General features: G+C 45.4%; 1 protein-coding gene across 1 annotated transcript in view; it reads left to right on the top strand.

Moving 5' to 3' along the window:
• The window catches only part of UST (uronyl 2-sulfotransferase), a 293,926-nt gene that overhangs the window by 176,076 nt on the left and 99,567 nt on the right, over positions 1–18,283 (top strand). The window contains exons 4-5 of the mRNA XM_060114685.1: positions 258–337; positions 10,741–10,894. Of these exons, the coding sequence (XP_059970668.1) occupies positions 258–337; positions 10,741–10,894 (234 nt within the window). The remainder of the gene's footprint in view (positions 1–257; positions 338–10,740; positions 10,895–18,283) is intronic.

Here is an 18,283-nt window from a genome sequence, read left to right as displayed (position 1 = left end):
GCTAAAATTACTTAACCTGTAACTTTGTGTTCATGGTGGCAATCAGCTAAATTAAATACAGGACGATACATTGGGATAGCTGTGTTTTATTTAGTAAGAAGCCTTATGTAAAGTTCATAAATGTTGCACAAAACACAGCTGTTTGGCCCTGGTCCCAGAAGTAAGGAAGATAAAAAGAGTAGGGGAGATAACCTTTAGCTTAATAGAGCTTGGTAAATTAGATCCTATATATGCTAATTTTGTACTTTTTTTAATAGATGGAACTGATTAAAAATATAAGTACCGCCGAACAGCCCTATTTATTCACTCGACATGTTCATTTCCTCAACTTCTCAAGGTAAGATATTTTCCAGTTTAATGGTTCTTTCGTTCCTTTTCAGTACTTAGTCTCCTTCTAACAATTACTTTAAAATCTACCTTCGTTTCCAAGGTAGTGTAATTGCCCTTCAAAAGGCATTTTTAATCCATTTATTTTTGCTGTACAGGGATCAAAATTTGAAATATTTGGACAGAAGTTCATTTCTTTCTAGAATCTTAAATCTTGTGGAAACTTGAAATTATTTTTAATGAGAAGCCGTTTGACCTGACAGTTCTCTCTAAAAAAAAAAAAAAAAAAAAAAAAAATAGGTTTTGTATTGAAACAAAATAGGCAAGAGATGGATATTTTAGCAGACATATTTCATTGCACATTTTTATACAATTTGAACTCGCACGGGACTCTGGCACTAACTTAGTGGTGGAATTATGTGTATTTTATAGGGTCCAAAACGTTAGGACCAGCCTCTCTACCTTTTTAATACTCCATCTGATTACTCTAAGCCTTGCGTGTTTCATGCTGTTGGGTATTCTAGAAATCTACTTTTTTCTTCAGCTGCAGGGACCTTTTGATAATAATGCAAATCTTAGAATTTATGTGTTTAGACCCTTGACCTGTCAAGTTGCTAACTGCAAGCTCTGGGCAAGTTCCTCTCTTCCCCCGGAATCCATTAGCACAGGTGGCCTTGTCACTGTGCTAGGAGTTCTCAGATTCCTCCTTGCAGGCTGGCCTGTCTGAGCTCACAGTTGGTTTGGGCTGAGAGAGCACTGGGTCCAGGGGCAGATCTGCTGACCAGCCCGGGACCCTGGGCCTCCCTCATCAGCCATCTGACCGGCACTTCCCTCACTGCTTTTCCCACGGGGATAACGGGACCTCCTAGGCCCACAGGAGAGTCCTGCTAGCTGTGCTGACTTAATGGCCCCGAGGGCCGGGCCACCAGGGAGGCCTGAGTATGCACTGGGCAGGCACTTTGGCTGCCCTGCCCCAGGATGCCTGACAGTCTGCCGGGGTGGGAGAAGGTTTTAGCCTTCAAAGCGCTTTCCTGCTGTGCAGCAGGCCCTGTGCAAATGAAGTGCAAAGGGAATGAGATTCAGCAAAGCAAGTTATTAAGCAGCAAAGAGGAGTTGCTGCCTTATCTTTGAAAGCAAGTTTCCTCTGAAGTTTCCCCAGCCTGTCTGATACCCAGAGTCCCCTCGGGTGGTGAACAGGTGAGGAGGACACCTGCGGATTATCCTCAGGGGCCCAGGGCTACAGCGTCCAGGAGAGCTGAGTGGGTCCCCAACCACATGTCTAAAGTGGCTTGTCACTGGACTGTTTGGGGTACGTACCCTGCCTCTCACTTCCGGTGGGCCGAGAACATATAATTAGACATAATTAGATAACAAGGACTGGGTAGCTATTTCGGGCCTTGTGTTTTATGACTTGTAGGCGGCAGAGCACGGACCCTCTGACCCCTTGCTTCGCTCATGCGCTTCCTTCCCTCCTTCTTTCTGCCTCACCCCTGATGTCCTCAAACCTCATTCATTTCTTCTTCTTCTTCTTCTTCTTTAAACTTTTTATTGGAGTATAGTTGATTTACAATGTTGTGTTAGTTTCAGGTGTACAGCAAAGTGAGTCAGTTATACATAGACATAGATCCACTCTGTTTTAGATTCTTTTCCCATATAGGTCATTACAGAGTATTGAGTTGAGTTCCCCATGCTATACAGTAGGTCCTTATTCGTTATCTGTTTAATATACAGTAGTGTGTATATGTCAATCCCAATCTCCCAATGTATCCCTCCCCCTGCCCCTTACTCCCTGGGAACCATAAGTTTGTCAAACCTCATTCATTTACTCCTCCTTCTTCAAGGGCAAATCTTTACAACCCAAACAAATTGCAGCACAACTAATTTTAATCAGGATAGTATAGCACTCTAATGACAAGCCAACACCAATATCTTAATTGGATCAGCAGAGCTGGGCACAGCCTGGTGACCGTATTTTATCATGACCTACACTACCAAGAGTTTAATCTTGATTGATTTAGTTCTGAAAGAAAAAAAAAATGATAAACACCTTTTAGAAGACACCGCATTTCAGGAAGCAGTGTCAGCCTGGCTGTCAGGACCTCTGGGTGTCAGACCTTCCTGCTGCCCATAGGCTTGGCGGACAGTTTAATCTTTTGTGGGGAGAGGGTCTCTGTTTTCCCATCTATAAAATATGGACAGTTCCTGCCCACCCCTGGTTTGTAGGAATGCTCTAAACACGTGAAGGAAAGCCTTTCAAGTTCTTGGAGAGAAGGATATTATGTGCATTCCAAGTGGCATTTAAAAGGCATTTCTGTAGAAGCCTCAGCCTGAACCCCCAGTTTGGCTCCTGTCCCATGCAGCCTGGCAGCGTCTCTAATGTAACGCCTTGAGGACAGGGCCCTGCTCTCGCTGGCTTCTCCTCCCTCCATTCCATTTTGTTCAGTTAAATACATACATACTGACGACCCTCTATCTCTGGACCCTGCGCTAGGACTGGGGCTTCTGCAGTGAACAAGAAATGCTGTCCCATGCCTTCGGGGAACTGTAAATTCTTCGTCCATTAAGGAAGAAGCAGCAAGGAAACATGATGAGGTTTAGGAGGAAGACTCAGTGGGTGTCCCCTAGGGGAAGTGGGAGGGCAGGACCCTCCCTGCTAGAGCAGGAGCCATTGCTGCTGGGCTGTGAGGGATGGTCCAGCTTTAGACAAATGCAGGGGAAGGGCACTGGCGGCCCAGGAGCCAGCCTGAGCAAAAACTGAACAAAGAGAAGGATGGAAAGGAATCCCGGAAATGGGAGCACAGCAGGAATGGCACGGTAGTGAAGAGTTTTAAGCAGGAAAAAGTAGAGACTGGCCTGATCAGCTCGAAAAAACTCATGCTGACTATGGGTTCAATCTCATTTGCTCTTCCCATCCCACATGCGCAAGGCCCGGGGCCTCAGCTATGAGACCTCCATAAGCATAAACAGAATGACACATTGAATTTGAATACATTACAAGACTATTACACTCATTGAACATGGGAATTTAAGCCATCAGCTTTTCTTTTTCAAGGGAATAGCTTTATTTAAGGAAAATTTCTTGGGTATAAATGGCAAACTGTGGGCATACAAGGAAAGCCCCCAAATACACAATTAATAGAGGAAAACAACTATGTTGGGACTTGTTTAGAGGGATTTCACATACTTTTAAAACTGAGGTCTGTATCTTGAATTATAAGGCATAGAGATAATTAAGCTGCTCTTAAGACACCTACCCTGATCTTTGCTGACACCCATTGTTTCAAGATAATGAGGTTATTAAGAGAAGAGTTGACGCTGCAACCTAATATTCTGTATTGATGCTTTATGTCTAAGTTTCCTTACATTCTTGACATGCAGCAAAACACTTGCTGGGAAGCGGAATGTAAGAATGAAAGTCTAACCTCCTTCCCAGCACCTTCTTTTGTACATTTATGGTCTGAACTCTTGAAGTGTACGGCATTATACCAAAATGAATCGCCCCTTATTTCTTTTTCTCCATTAAGGATGGCATTCTTGTCTGGAATTTAGATACTCTGAGTGATGTAAAATTCTTTCCTGTGAGGTTTTGGTGATTCAATAAGTTTCATTTATTCATAACCTAGGCATCTTGTCCTGTCCCATTTTTTCTCTTTTGTTTTTAGCCCTAGAAGGAACAATTTCACCATATCCATTTTTATTAATTCAACCATAGAAAACAATACTGTCAGACCAAAATAGTGCTTTTGTAGTTGCCTCGGGGAAGGCTTCCTGCCAGAGGAGATAAACTCTACGAGGTCAGCAGGAACCTCAGATCAGTTTGGGTTCGTGAGGTTTTCCACTGCTCTTTCACATGGTTTTTGAGCTACCTGAAAGTTCAGGCCAGACAGGTGTTTTTCACCTGGTCTACCTGGAGAAGTGAATCAAAATGACCTCGGCCTAAAAGATGCTACTCTTTGTTGTGATGTTTAAGTAGGATGTTTAATTTTTTTTTTTTTTTTTTTTTGTGGTACACGGGCCTCTCACTGCTGGCCTCTCCCATTGTGGAGCACAGGCTCTGGATGCGCAGGCTCAGTGGCCATGACCCACGGGCCCAGCCACTCCGCGGCATGTGGGATCTTCCCGGACTGGGGCACGAACCCGCGTCCCCTGCATCGGCAGGCGGACTCTCAACCACTGCGCCACCAGGGAAGCCCAGGATGTTTAATATTTTTGTACTCTGGTTTCATGTGTCTGTTCCCAGTTGTTGAAGTCACCTAAAGAATTAGAATTTTTGAAAAAGTTCAGCTTCCCAACATATCTCTTTAAGTACATCTTAGATCATCAGGACTGTGACAGACAATTCAATTTGTCTTCCCCCCTCCTGCCCCGTTTTGTTTTCTAAGATTATTTTTTGACGGGGGGGGGAAGTAATTTTTTTCCAATCTACAATTCCCCTCGACCCCCAACTCGGGTCTTGCAGGAAAAACACTGTGAAGGTTTGTGTCAGAGCGCAATGCTCTGAAAATAGCCCAAGCGAATTATGAAATAGCAATACACTAACTGATCTCAAAACTACCACTACTCTTAACCTTTTTCCGGGTCTCTTCCTTTCTCACCCATGACCCCCTTACCCTTCCTTGTGTCCATTTCTCTTTCCTTATTTGTCTCTGATGGTGGCTCCAATGCCAAAACTAACTTGCCAAAGCAAAACATTTAAAAATCAATCAATCGCTGCAGAAGTAAGTAGGGTGTGATGTGCAAGGACACGATGTGAGTTTTGGACACTTTCTTTCTTCCCTTGAAGGGAGGTCTTAGTTACTGATGTGAACAAAGTCTGCCCTCTGATGGCATCATTTAACAAAACAAATCCGATCTCGCTAATTCCATAATTCAAACGGGTTTCCACATCTTATTTCTAAACGTTGACTTTGTTTTCATTCTCATTAGCAAAGTCATCCATTTTAATTGTGTCCTGCAAATCTTTTGTAACAGTGACAGACGCCTCAAGCTCTGAAGAGAGCGTCAAAATAAAACTGATATTAGCGCTTATTGAATGCTATCTTCACCTGCTTAGAGCCCAGAAGTTTGATTTTCAGAATGAGAGTCTTCTCTCAGTTTATCCTGTGAAGACATGGCTGGACTCATCTTCCGAAAACGGCGCTCTCCGCCTCCCTTTTCTCTTTTCCCTCCACAGCAGGTGGACTCTGCTGCGCTGTGAGCCCACACTCGTGGCTAGCCCGTCGGGGGGTAGTGTGATCTGGACTTGCCCTGAGCCCATCTCCCTGCACACCACAAAGGGCTTCCTCCTTGTCCTCTCTTTGCTTCCATCAAGTCATCTTTCTCTCCCAGCAGGAACTTTAACTCCAGTGTCCCAGCTTCCCCACCCCCACTCAGCAGAAGCTCCCACCCCTCTTCCCCCAGGACACTCAGGGAGCAGAGAGTAGCTCAGCCTCTGCTTGCGTTTCGTGATGGGAGGCTCTGTCCTGGGCACCAAGGACCAAAGTGTCCAGTGAATGAGGTGGTGAGGACGGAGGGCGGCCCTTCCACCCCGTTGCAGCAAATGACCATTAACCAACCATCTTCCCCCCCTCCGCCTGCAGGCAGCCCCTCATTGCTGCCCCCCAAACAACTATATCCTTTTCCACGGTGGCCTTTCTCTCACTTCAAAGTGTCTCCTTCCTCACTGCCAGGGATCAAAGCATGGGCCACTAGCCTTGGGACACTCTTCCTTTTTTGATGTGGGTGACAGCATAGGAATAACCTCTACTTTTAGGCCAGAGGTGAAAAATACAGATATACTTTCAGTAGAATGGAAATTGCCAGGGGTAAGGAGGAAGGAGGGGAACGGGATTTATTGTTTACTGGGCACAGAATTTCAGTTGGGGATGATGAGAAGATTCTGGAGTTGGATGGTGGTCATGGTGGCACCACAGTGTGAATGTACTTGATGCCACTGAACTGTACCCTTAAAAATGGCGGAAAGGGTAAATTTTATGTTATGTGTATTTTAGCACAAGTAAAAATTATATATATGTAGACTTTCAAAAGCTGTTTGCACTCATAGAAAACTCTACTGTAGTAGGAGAACAAAATAGTCTTAACTCTCTAGGATCTTTTTTTTTTCACTTTCATGCTTTATTGAAAGTAAAATATGAATCAAAGACAGGTATTGGTAAGCAGGTTATGTCTCTAAAGAATTACTTTTAGTTCAGAGCAGAATGTTGTCCCATCTCCTGTGATACAAATCCTTTGTGGACCAATGCATCTGGTATGAAACTCAAGCAAGGAAATATAACAGAACTTTATTCCCTCCCGTGCCTATAAATCTCATGTGTAAACATGATTTACGGATACTGCTACTAAACTTTCTCAGTCTTTACTTGCCCATTTCCCCCCCCCACCCCCCTTAAATATAACATTTGAAACATTTCCTCAAGTCTGATGGCCTCCAGTGCAACCTGCTCTATTTGACATAAGGCCTTTGGGGACTGTCACTTTTGAATGGTTTTCTGCCTTGCAGAGGAGTCATGTATATCGTTTTGGCCTTAAGTCTTGTTATTTAATGCATGCAATAACGGCCCAGGAAGAATATCATCAGCAATCTGATGAAAGGGTACCTAAAATTCTTTCCCAAGTGCTTTGTGTAGCTACTGGGGGGTGACTCGTGTTGATTGAAGGGCTGATCCATGGAGGTAGCTGTGGGGGGCGAGTGGTGAAGCAAATCCTCAGAATGAGACATTCAGGAATGCATGGGAGAAGTGAGAACCATGCAGTTATTATTTCTAGAGAATTATGTCCTGCTTTGGACCTTCATCTTCTCATCAAAAAACCAAAAACAGAATATGGTAAATTTGCAGAGGGTCAGAAGGAGACCCACAGGGGTAATTAAAGAGTTCGTAAATATGACCTATGAACAGATATCACTGAAACTGGAAATACCTGCTATTTTAGGATGCCTGGAAAGAGCTCGAAATATGCAGTGGTTATTGTGGTGACCAAGGACAAAGAGGGGGTGTTGTTAAGTGAAAGACAAAATATGACCTGACTCTCCTACTCTCCAGTATATGCAAAGCGCAGACCCTCTCGTCAGCTGTGGTCAGCTCGGGTTTTTTAAAAACTTGATAAAGATGAAATTAGAGCTATAGATTATAAAATTAAGGGAAATGAATCTCAAGACAAATGCTAAAGGGATTTCAAAAAGAAACACATGCAAGAGAATGTTAAAGGAGCTGAGAAGGCTAAAAGTTGTAAAAGCATCTGAAGAGGAGCTGATCCTTTGTGTCGAGTGGATCAAACCAAAGGAAATGTGCACAAAAGGAAGATTAGGAATTTTGGTCGAGCGTAACAAGGACGCCTCAACTGATGGGCTTCGCGGGGAGGCTGTGGAATCTCCTCTCAAGGGTTTTAAAAAAATAAGGCAGAGTGTTGTGCTTCCTGGGAAGGCGGGGGAGGGGCAGGGGGAACAGTCAGTTCAGGTGACCCAGAGACCTTCCAAGGGTGACCTGGACTTCTGACCAGAATTTTAAAATTACTGAGAGAAGACAAACTGATCCTGAGAGAGGATGGGATGAGGGTGGGACATTTGTTTCCCTTCTCAAGCCCAGGGACACATGGGTGGTGTTTGGCCCCTTTTGTGTAACTGACATGTCACCCCAGGTTTTGCCAGTTTGGGAAGGAGCTGTGTGTCCTAGAAAAAGGATGAGCGTTGGTGGTCTGAAACCATTATTACTGTCATTTTCTGGAAGAGGAAAGATATGTATCAGATACCTCTCTCACAGTTAGAAATTTCTAGAGAGGCTATTACAGTATCTGATACTATTTGACAATAAATTCCTACATTGTCTAAAACTTCTTCTGGAAATCTTGCACTGGGTCACAATGTGCAAACAGGAGCAGGTCACCCCGGCTCGACAAGCCTTGTCATTCTTCTCATCTACAGCCTTCAATGGAAGGTGGCTGTGACCAGGCTGAGAAAGCCATCTCGTAGTGGGCAGCCACGCATGGACTCACAGCACCAGGCGGTTCTGCTAATTAGCGGTAATAGTCATTCTTCACATGACCGTGGAAGCACAGTTGAGGTTTTTAATAGCATGTTGCAATTTGAGGGTTGAATTGCATTCACATCTGGTATGCAGGCTTTGTCCTTCTAATCCCTAACCCTATTACTTTAGTTGCTGCTTATCATAGATATGAAACCCAATTCAATTAAAAGAGGAAGATACATCCAGGGTGATGGTGGTTAGCGGTGGTTGGCACAGCTGACTTCTGGAACGAGTTAGTTGTTCGCCCAGCTGCGTGAACGTCACCTTGTGTACATCTGGGATCTGACAAAGAGTCGTGTTGGCATGGCTAACCCTGCTCCTGAGTGGTGTGTTTTCCAATGTGGTGTATTCAAGGAGTCCAGAATAGCACTCACGCATCCTGGCGCCTGAAATCACACCAGTGGAGAGTCATTCCTTCTTGTGCCTTTGGATTCTTCTCTCTGAAGATTCTCTTTTATTTATTTTATTTATTTATTTTTTTTCTGTACGCGGGCCTCTCACTGCTGTAGCCTCTCCCGTTGCGGAGCACAGGCTCCGGACGCGCAGGCTCAGCGGCCATGGCTCACGGGCCCAGCCGCTCCATGGCACGTGGGATCCTCCCGGACCAGGGCACGAACCCATGTCCCCTGCATCGGCAGGCGGACTCTCAACCACTGTGCCACCAGGGAAGCCCTGAAGATTCTCCTTTAAAATGCAAAGACCTGGAGGGACTTCCCTGGCTGTCCAGTGGTTAAGACTTCGCCTTCTGATGCAGGAGGTGTGGGTTTAATCCCCGGTCGGGGAGCTAAGATCCCACATGCCTCGCGGCCAAAAACCCAAAACATAAAACAGAAGCATAATTGTAACAAATTCAATAAAGACTTTAAAAATTGTCCACATTAAAAAAACCCAAAAAAACCTGGGGAAAGCATTCTACGTATCAATACACAAAAAACGATTGGTGGCTGGTTATGTCTACTTTCCTTTACCACAGAGCCCTGTGATAGTGGCGGAAACTTGCAAACTCAGAAACATCCACCCATGGTGTCTTCTAAGACCATGCCTTCATTGGTTGAGCACCTACTGTGTGCCACACACTGTCTAAAGGACATTGTTCCTGGCTTCTGGAGGCCCATAGTCTGATGGGAGAGGCAGACATGTACACACAGAGTGGAGAGAGCATTTGAGCCAGAGGAGGGAGGGATCGACATGAGGAAGGGAGTCAACTGTGGAAGGATGTGACGGTGATTCTGGGCTGGGTCTTGAAAGGTGAACAGTCTGCCAGCTGGAGCGGTGGCAGCAGGATCGGGTCCGTTTGTTTTCTCTGAGCTCTTTCTGACCCCTGACAGAAGGTCTAGGCCTCCTCATCGGAAGGTCACGGGGTGAGAGAAGCCTGCGGGTCCCTCAGGAGGTCCCCAGAGCAAGACCTCTGCCCAGAGCCTGGAGAGTTCTCCCAGGCCCTTCAGGGTCACTGCTTTCAGGCAGTTCAAAGAGAAAGGGGAGGTATCCGTAAGACAAATTCAGCCAACCTAAATCCTTTTGCCTGGCGAAGGCCTCGCTCTTGGGCCAGAATTCAGTGCCTTTGTCTACTCCCTTTGTGGAAGGAATTAAAACGGCACACTTAGATATTTGCTTTATTTTTATCTAAAACCCCTTGCCATCATTTGAGGATAATTATATTGATTTTTGTTGTGTTCATGTTATCCCTTACACTGTTACTTTTCTCAGCTTTGGAATCTTCTTTCCATGGTTCAGAGCACAGATTCTGGAGTCAGACTGCCTGGGTTCATATCCGGGCTCAGTCACAGGTTACGAGCTCCCTGCCTCCGTTCCCCCTGTGTAAATGGGGATAATTATGATTTCTACTCCACTGAGGTGTGGGGAGGGTTCGGTGAGTCGGTTACAGAGTATTTACAGCAAGGTGAACAGGGAGGTTTCCTAAATGTTGGCTGTTATTATCCACTTCCTGCAGAGCCCCTTATCTGAGACTGTTTGAATTAGAATGTAGAATAAGTACCATTTCACCCAACGAGGCATTCGGAATTTACCAGGCAGTCAAAACATTCCATGAGGGCCGGTGGAAATACAACACCCAGTTCAGCGTGGCCCCGCCCTCAGGAACCTGCAGCCTCCTGAGAAAACGAGACCCCATCTATACCTTCACGTTGACAAATACCGCAGCGTGCACAGCCCTCACCGCCTCTCAGCAGGTACCTGGACAGGCACCTCCCGCAGGATACTAAGTGCCCATCAGGAAACACTGCTTGCTGATTAGTTGGTTCACTGGCACCTGAGCAGACGGGGTCTGCTGATGATGATATATTCACCTAGAGGGGAGCCAGTATCTAAGTGGACTTGATTTTCCTCCAGAAGTGATGGCTTGTAACCAGCTCCGTGTTTGTGTGCGTCATAGGTTTGGAGGAGACCAGCCTGTCTACATCAACATCATTAGAGACCCTGTCAACCGGTTTTTATCTAACTATTTTTTCCGTCGATTTGGAGACTGGAGAGGAGAACAGAATCACATGATCCGTACCCCCAGCATGAGGCAGGAAGAGCGCTACCTGGTAAGTCCCGTCGCATCGAAGAGCTGGTCCCTCCCCTCCCCATGGCCGTCCTGTCCACGAGCTCCATGTGATGAGGGCACATCCTCAGGGAGCGAGTTTTTGCCAGTGAAAAAGTAATTTTCCAGGTGACCCAGATCTTAACGAACATTTTCTCAAATGACTTTCTAATCTTGTTTTCCTCAGTTTGTCTTTAGTGCTAGGTTTTACGTCCCAGAGAAGAAATAGTCTTTCCCAGGGAATCCTGACCAGCACTATTGTCGTTTTGGTGTGTTTGGGGATTTCTCTTAAAAGGTCACAAAGTACTTTCTCATACTTCATGCCATTCAATTCCCGTGACAGTCCCATGAGGGAGGGGTATTTTCAGATGAGAACCCTGAAACTCCAAAAGGATGTGAGCACAACCATGACTGACTGTTTCCAGGTCCTCTGACTCCAAGTCCAAGGTCCTTTCCACCATAGCACAACAGAATCAGGCATCTTGGCAAAATCACTTTGCTTTTCTGGACCTTGTTTTGGGACCCTCAGCTTCATAGGGATGTTCATTTTGATCCCAGTAATTGTTTCCACAGCTTGGAGTTGGTAACAGATGAAAGTAGTGCATCTGGCAGCCAGCACCAGAATAAAAGATGCGTTTCCCACTAGTTTGAGACCTAGATTGACAAACACTTGCTGAGTGGCTTAGAGCCTCAGCCACTAAAGTGTTAAAGAGGCTGAACTGCTGGTCTCTGTGTCTGAGAGAGCCCGTCAGGTTCACACAGACTGTCCCGGGCTGTCAGGCACAGCAGAAAGAGAAGGATGTATGGAGGACTCTGTGCAGATCTGCTTCCATGGCTGGCATGTACCACAGAGCCCATGCCCACTGCTGGTGTGTGCACAGCAGCATCCTCGAGCTAAAGAAAAATACTGTTAGTCACAGTTCCAGCACAACGCCAGAACTTCTCTTTCCTCATTTGATTTTAAAAAGCATGATAAACGTATGTGTTTGGAGGATGGAGCATTTTTCGATAATGTCACTTTCATGTCTTAAAATTCACAATTAGAGTTGAGAAAACTGAGATGCACAGAAGTTAAGGATCATATCCAGTGCTACACAACTAGTTATAGATGGGCCATCACTAGAAACCAGGGCTTTTCACTCACCATTTAGCATTTGTTCAGCTACCTAATGCTTCAATGAAATATTCTGATGGTATATTTTTAAAGTGGCTTTTATTTCTTTTTCTTTTTCACTTTTGATGGCAAAAACTCTGATCTTTTTCTTTAAACTACATGTTATGAATATAGCTCTGTATTTTTTAATTCAGTGACAAGTACATATTCAGTGTATAGAACCACTTACTAGAGGAACAATGTCTTTATAGTTTGTATTGGACCTGATTAGCGTTATATGTTTTTTTGAAAACATATAGCATCTTCCATGTAATCAAAATACACTACAAAGTTTCTGGCTCAACCCGATACTACAAAAGTTAGAACCGAGTGTAGCAGAAGATGCTGAAAAACCAAAGATGTGAAAACAAGTTTTATGAATCCCACTCTTCAAACATTAATGTAGGTAATAAGTAAATTTCATAGTCTACCAGAAAGTGAAAAGTGATTCGGGAAAGTGGATGGGCAGTCCCAGGGATCCATCATGCAGTGGGGGAGATGAGGGACAGGCTGCCATGCGATGTTGATAAGCAGGTCAGGGAAGGCATTGGATCTGGCATATAAGCAACAATTAGAATGAGAAGTGGAATTGGTCACTCGGTCGGTTGGGAGAATGCAGCTCCAAGTGGAGGGGGCAGCTGGACCAAAGGCCTGGAGTGGGCACTTGTGTGCTCATTCAGAAATCAGCAGGGAGAACAGAGTGGCTGGCATAGAGTGAGGTGTGGGGAGAGGGAAGTGGCAGGAGGTAAATTCGGAGAGGTAAGTCTTGGAGACCACAGATCGTATAAGGCCCTGTGAGGCACTGCAGTAACTTTGAGTTGGGAAGTAACATGAATAACCCCAGATCGTTCACACCCTTTTTGATTGAAGTACAGTTGATTTACAATGTTGTGTTAATTTCTGCTGTACAGCAAAGTGACTCATTTATACATATTTATACATTCTTTTTTTAATATCCTTTTCCGTCATGGTTTATCATAGGATACTGAATATAGTTCTCTGTGTTATATGGTAGGGCCTTGTTGTTTATTCATTCCATATAGAGTAGCTTACATCTGCTAACCCCAATCTCCCACTACATCCCTCCCCCAAACCACCCCCACTTGGCAACCACCAGTCTGTTCTCTATGTCCATGAGTCTGTTTCGTAGATACATTCATTTGTGTCATATTTTAGATTCCACATATAAGTGATATCATATGGTATTTGTCTTTCTCTGTCTGACTTACTTCACTCTGTATGACAGTCTCTAGATTCATCCATGTCTCTACAAATGACCCAATTTCGTTCCTTTTTCTGGCTGAGTAATATTCCATTGTATATATGTACCACAACTTCTTTATCCATTCATCTGTTGATGGACATTTGGGTTGTTTCCATGTCTTGGCTATTGTGAATAGTGCTGCTATGAACATAGGGGTGCATGTGTCTTTTTGGATTAGAGTTTTGTCTGGATATATGCCCAGGAGTGGGATTGCTGGATCATATGGTAATTCTATTTTTAGTTTTCTGAGGAACCTCCATACTGTTTTCCATAGTGGCTGTACCAACTTACATTCCCACCAACAGTGTAGGAGGGTTCCCTTTTCTCCAAATTGTCTCCAGCATTTGTTATTTGTAGACTTTTTAATGATGGCCATTCTGACCGGTGTGAGGTGGTACTTCATTGTAGTTTTGATTTGCATGTCCCTAATAATTAGCGATGTTGAGCATCTTTTCAGGCACCTATTGGCCATTTGTACTTCTTCTTTGGAGAAATGTCTACTTAGGTCTTCTGCCCATTTTTTGATTGGGCTGTTTGCTTTGTTGTTGTTGGGTTGTATGAGGTGTTTTTATATTTTGGAAATTAAGCCCTTGCCGCAAATTGTACACACCTTAATCAGTGATGCTTTCTCCCGTATCTCCACTAAAAAGCAGAGCCCTCCTCCCAGCAGGGGATGTGTCATCTCATGAGCCTTCAAACATCCTCAGCAATTCTCCCCCTTCTTTCTGGGAGTGAGGACTCCTCCCTGCTGCTCTAGACCTATATCTGACACCTGGGTGCTTGTTCTGAAGTCTCACAAGCCTCCTCACACTCAAAGTTTCCAGGGGTTCTATTGAAAATGGGGTCTGTGGGATGGAGACCCCAAAGTTGTGCAGTGCACAACCTACACAGCTGTACATGGATGTCCCAATATTCTCCTTCAGTGCTTCCACCAGGTTCTGCGCTGGCTGGCCATGTCATTTCTCTGGGTGATATAATGTCTTCACATCTCTTCTGTCCTCCCAACAGCCTATAAGCTCTTTGAGGACAAGATAAGATCAGAGTTCCGTCTATGTCTTTGGTACTCAGAAGAGGGGCTGAATTAGTAGAAGCCTCAATACACTCTACTTAATCAATAAAATAAACAACAACAAAAATATTAATACAGTTATAATGTAGTTAATATGGAGTTGGGGGAATCTTCTACGTTTTCTTACCCTGTCAAGTTTTTGCCATCCTGTAAATCATTCCACATAACATAGTCTTCACACAAAGAATAAGTTGTAATCATTAGCGAGAGAAATTTTGTAAACATGAGAGAAAAAACTCATGGTTTCATCTATTTTTTTAAAGCCCATAAAATGTTGAAAGTTGGTAATGGAGGCAACTCTTATATTTTTGAAGAGCCTTTATGCTGTGATATGAGAGATTCCGGGGAAATTTCCCTGCCTGGAATTCTACCCTTAGAGATTTGCAGGGGCCCCCATTCCAAATGTAAAGCACTGTGTCCTGGGAAGGGCCGGTGTCAGATGAGCTCAGCTCATTCCTTGGCAAGACCCCAGCAGGAGAGCACTGGGCTCCCAAAAGCAGCCGAGGGAGAAATCAGGGGAGCAGGAGTGGAGAGCGGCCTCAGGGACACGTGACTCCTTTATGATCCAGCTCCAGCCTGACCCCGTTAGCAGGGCTGTTTTCTTGTTCAAAGGATGGTTTGTTTATTTGGAAGAAGACAGTCTACAGCCTTTTTTCTTAATAGCTGAAACTTTTCATTCCATCTCCTTGGTCCCATCAGACCCTTGAAATAAAACTGCCCCCTTTCAGAGCCTGTCCTCATCTTGGCAGCCTGGGTGGTCAGTTGTTTCACTCAAAAGAGGGTGTTGTTTCTGTCTCGCTGGGGTGCAGGGCAGCTGTGAGGAGACCTGGTCCCCTCAGTGAGGCCTCGCCTGGGGGTGAGGGCCCAAAAGGGGATGCACGCAGGGTGACCCCGCACCAGAGGGGGCAAGCGGGGAAGGCCACCCCCTCGGGGGACCTCGCGGCGAGGCCTCTTCCTGCTCGCTACACACACACAGAGTCACGGGGGGTGGCCCGAAATGGGTCCACTGATGTCCCCACATGATTCCAGATCTCAGCGCTCCGAAGCCACTTGCTTTATCCAGTTGCCAAAAATCAGGCAGCTCCGCTCCTGGCCGTGAGCCTTGCAGAGCTGCTTAGCATACAGCTGAGAGAGGGCCGGGGCCTCTGGGGCTGAAATATTATCATCTCTGATGCCGGGTGGTTGGGAAGAAAATGGAAAAGGGCGCAGGGATCGTAGGATTCGCAGGGTCCCTGGAGGTCGGGCATGAGGAACCTCTCATTTCACAGATGTAGGAACAGGGCCTGGGTCTAGTGATGGATTGGGGGTCCTGCCAGGCGTAGCGGCTGTCCTGACTCCACTGTGTTGCTGGATCACTTGGACCTTATGTTTGACTTCCTGACTGGTAAAGGGAGGAGAGGACTGGGCTGAGTTCCATGCTTTTTGAGCAAAATCATTTTGTCTGACACATCTTTACAAAGACATAGCTGTTATAACAATTTTTTTCAAACACCCAAGCATCTTATAGCTGTTTTCCATATTTTCTGGAAACAATTAGATTTTTCTAAAAGTTTCTGTTTCTTCCCAAACCAATCTTCACTTGTATTTATCAGGAAATAATTTTACAATAAATTATTGCTAGAACGGATACAAATTCAACTTATAGCAGCCACGCTGTGAAAAGGCAGTTCTCTTAGGCTCATTTCTCTTCGTCCAGAGCCAGAGTGCAGATGTAGCTGCGTCCTTTTGTGGTTTTCGACTCAGGAGGTGGGGTAGGTCTGAGCCCAGGCACACTTTGACACGTTCCAGCACTTGAGTCTCTTCTCCAGCTGGAGTTCAGGCTGCGTTATTTCCAGGGCAGGGAAATACCTGGCACCCAGAATGCAATTAATGAGAATGAATGTCTGGTCATGAAGAGCAACTGTTGTGATTTACAAGCGGGGGGTGGGGGGGGAATCTCATTCCCGCCGGAGCCACTCCCTTTTCCAGTCCCTGAGTTTCCTGTCACCTGCCATTTCTACTCTGTCAGTTACATGTGTGTGATTTCTGCTTGCTGTTGGCCTAAAACCTGGCCTGAGAAAGTTTCATGGTAAAATATTCTGCAGAGACAGCACTTAGCACTTTCAAACTCCAAATAATACCAGCTTGGGCTCCTTACCCAAACTTACTGCAACTTCACCGGACCATCCTTCACTAGGTGATCCTCCATTTGAAGAGCAGGAAGAGAGAGGAGGGCATTTTCCCAGGGAGAAAACTGCCTCTGTGATACTGTTTATTCATCTTGGCTATAAAGCGTGGAAAGTAATGCATGTTTGAAAAAAGAAGATGGTAATTTACAGCTTCTTAATTCATAAAGAATTCAGTAAATCACGTTGGCCCATTTGGATTCTGGAGAAGCCTGAACATTGGCCAGCGTCAGCAAAGATTTTCAGAAAGCTATGCATTTTAATCTGCTTGAAAGCTTTGGACTCTGAGCATCCTTTAGCTTTGGAAGTGTATGTATGAAATACTCATTTCTGGAAATTTCCACTCTGTCCTGACTGGCTGAGGCTGTCCTGGGAATGAAATCTTAGGCTGTGCCTTCATCCCTAAAGCATCATTTTTCTTAAAGGAAGACGAATAAGGGATTTGGATCATCTGCTTTTTACGTATTTCAGTAAATATCTCTGTTTTCCAAATCTTTGAAGGTAAGAAAGTTCTTTGTCTCCAACTAGTTCAAATTTGGCTTAAGATTGCAGGCTGACCTAACAGCCCAGGACATGGTGTACTTAGGTTGCGCTCTCGGCTGCCCTAGCTGGGTGACTCAGCCAGTGATTTAGCCTTTGTGAACCTTACTCTTCTCATCTGTACAATGGGAACATATTACCTTGCCTGTATCACAGGCTTCTTGAGAAAATAAATTGAACATTCTATACAGAGGTGCTTTGAAAGCTAAAACTTTACAAAACATGTTTCAGCATTGATGCTTTCACACCCCTGGCTCTATCAGTGGCTCCACGAGACCATTTTTTTCTATAGATCCAGGGAGCGTCTCTCCTCTGGGGAGCCAGCAGGGGCTGCTGTTCTCTTGTGGCTCAGGCCACTCTGGGCCGTGTCCTGAACCGTCAGGTCCATGTAGCTTCTGCTGAGATCTCAGATAGCCCCACTAGACCCCTTCTCCTGGGAATCCGTTTCTAAGGAAACAGCTTCTCTTTGTGTTCCCAACAGCTGGAGACACGTTTTGATCCTAGCCTGCTGGCACCCATTTGTCCCATGTTTATTTACTTGGAAACTTAAGCTGGTGTAGGCACGCGGTTGTAAAGTCACCGAAGCGGCAAGTTCTGACCCCCAAGGGGTGGTGGGGAGAGGTGCGCGGGGCCGGCAGGCTCTGACATGCTGTGAGCCATGCAGAGGACAAAGGAGCCCCCCCAGAGAGAGATGTCTTTGACGTCCATTTGTCCTGAAGTATGTTGAAAGCAGGGGTCGCAGGTGTTTTTAGAACCAAAGACCAGTTCTGCCCTTTAGCGATACAGGGAGTATCCCTGGGAGCTTGGGACAGAGAAGTTGATGGGCATAGAAGGAGGAGAGGCACGAGGCGAGAAGAAAACAACGAAAGGATTTTGGGGGAAAGGAGGGGTCATGAGAGAGCCGTGAGCTTGGAGCCTTTGTGAGGGGAGAACAGAACGCCACCAGCCACCACCTGAGATGTCACCGAATAACCACACACACAGCCAAGTGTGTGGCTTGATGCAGTCAGCGGGCTGTCCCCATATTAGCACATTCATCCCCAGGGCATCCTCTGGTGTAGGTATTAGCACCCCCACTTCAACCCCTTTTTACAGTAAGACCCCTACATACGAACGAGTTCCATCCCAAGAGCGCACTCATAGCCCAATTTGTTCGTAAGTCCAACAAAGTTAGCCTAGGTACCCAACTAACACACTCGGTA

Source organism: Mesoplodon densirostris, chromosome 12 (assembly GCF_025265405.1).
Source record: "Mesoplodon densirostris isolate mMesDen1 chromosome 12, mMesDen1 primary haplotype, whole genome shotgun sequence".
NCBI classification, from domain to species: domain Eukaryota; kingdom Metazoa; phylum Chordata; class Mammalia; order Artiodactyla; family Ziphiidae; genus Mesoplodon; species Mesoplodon densirostris.
The sequence above is the reverse complement of the archived record's forward strand: the minus strand, read 5'-3'. Positions and strand labels throughout refer to the sequence as shown.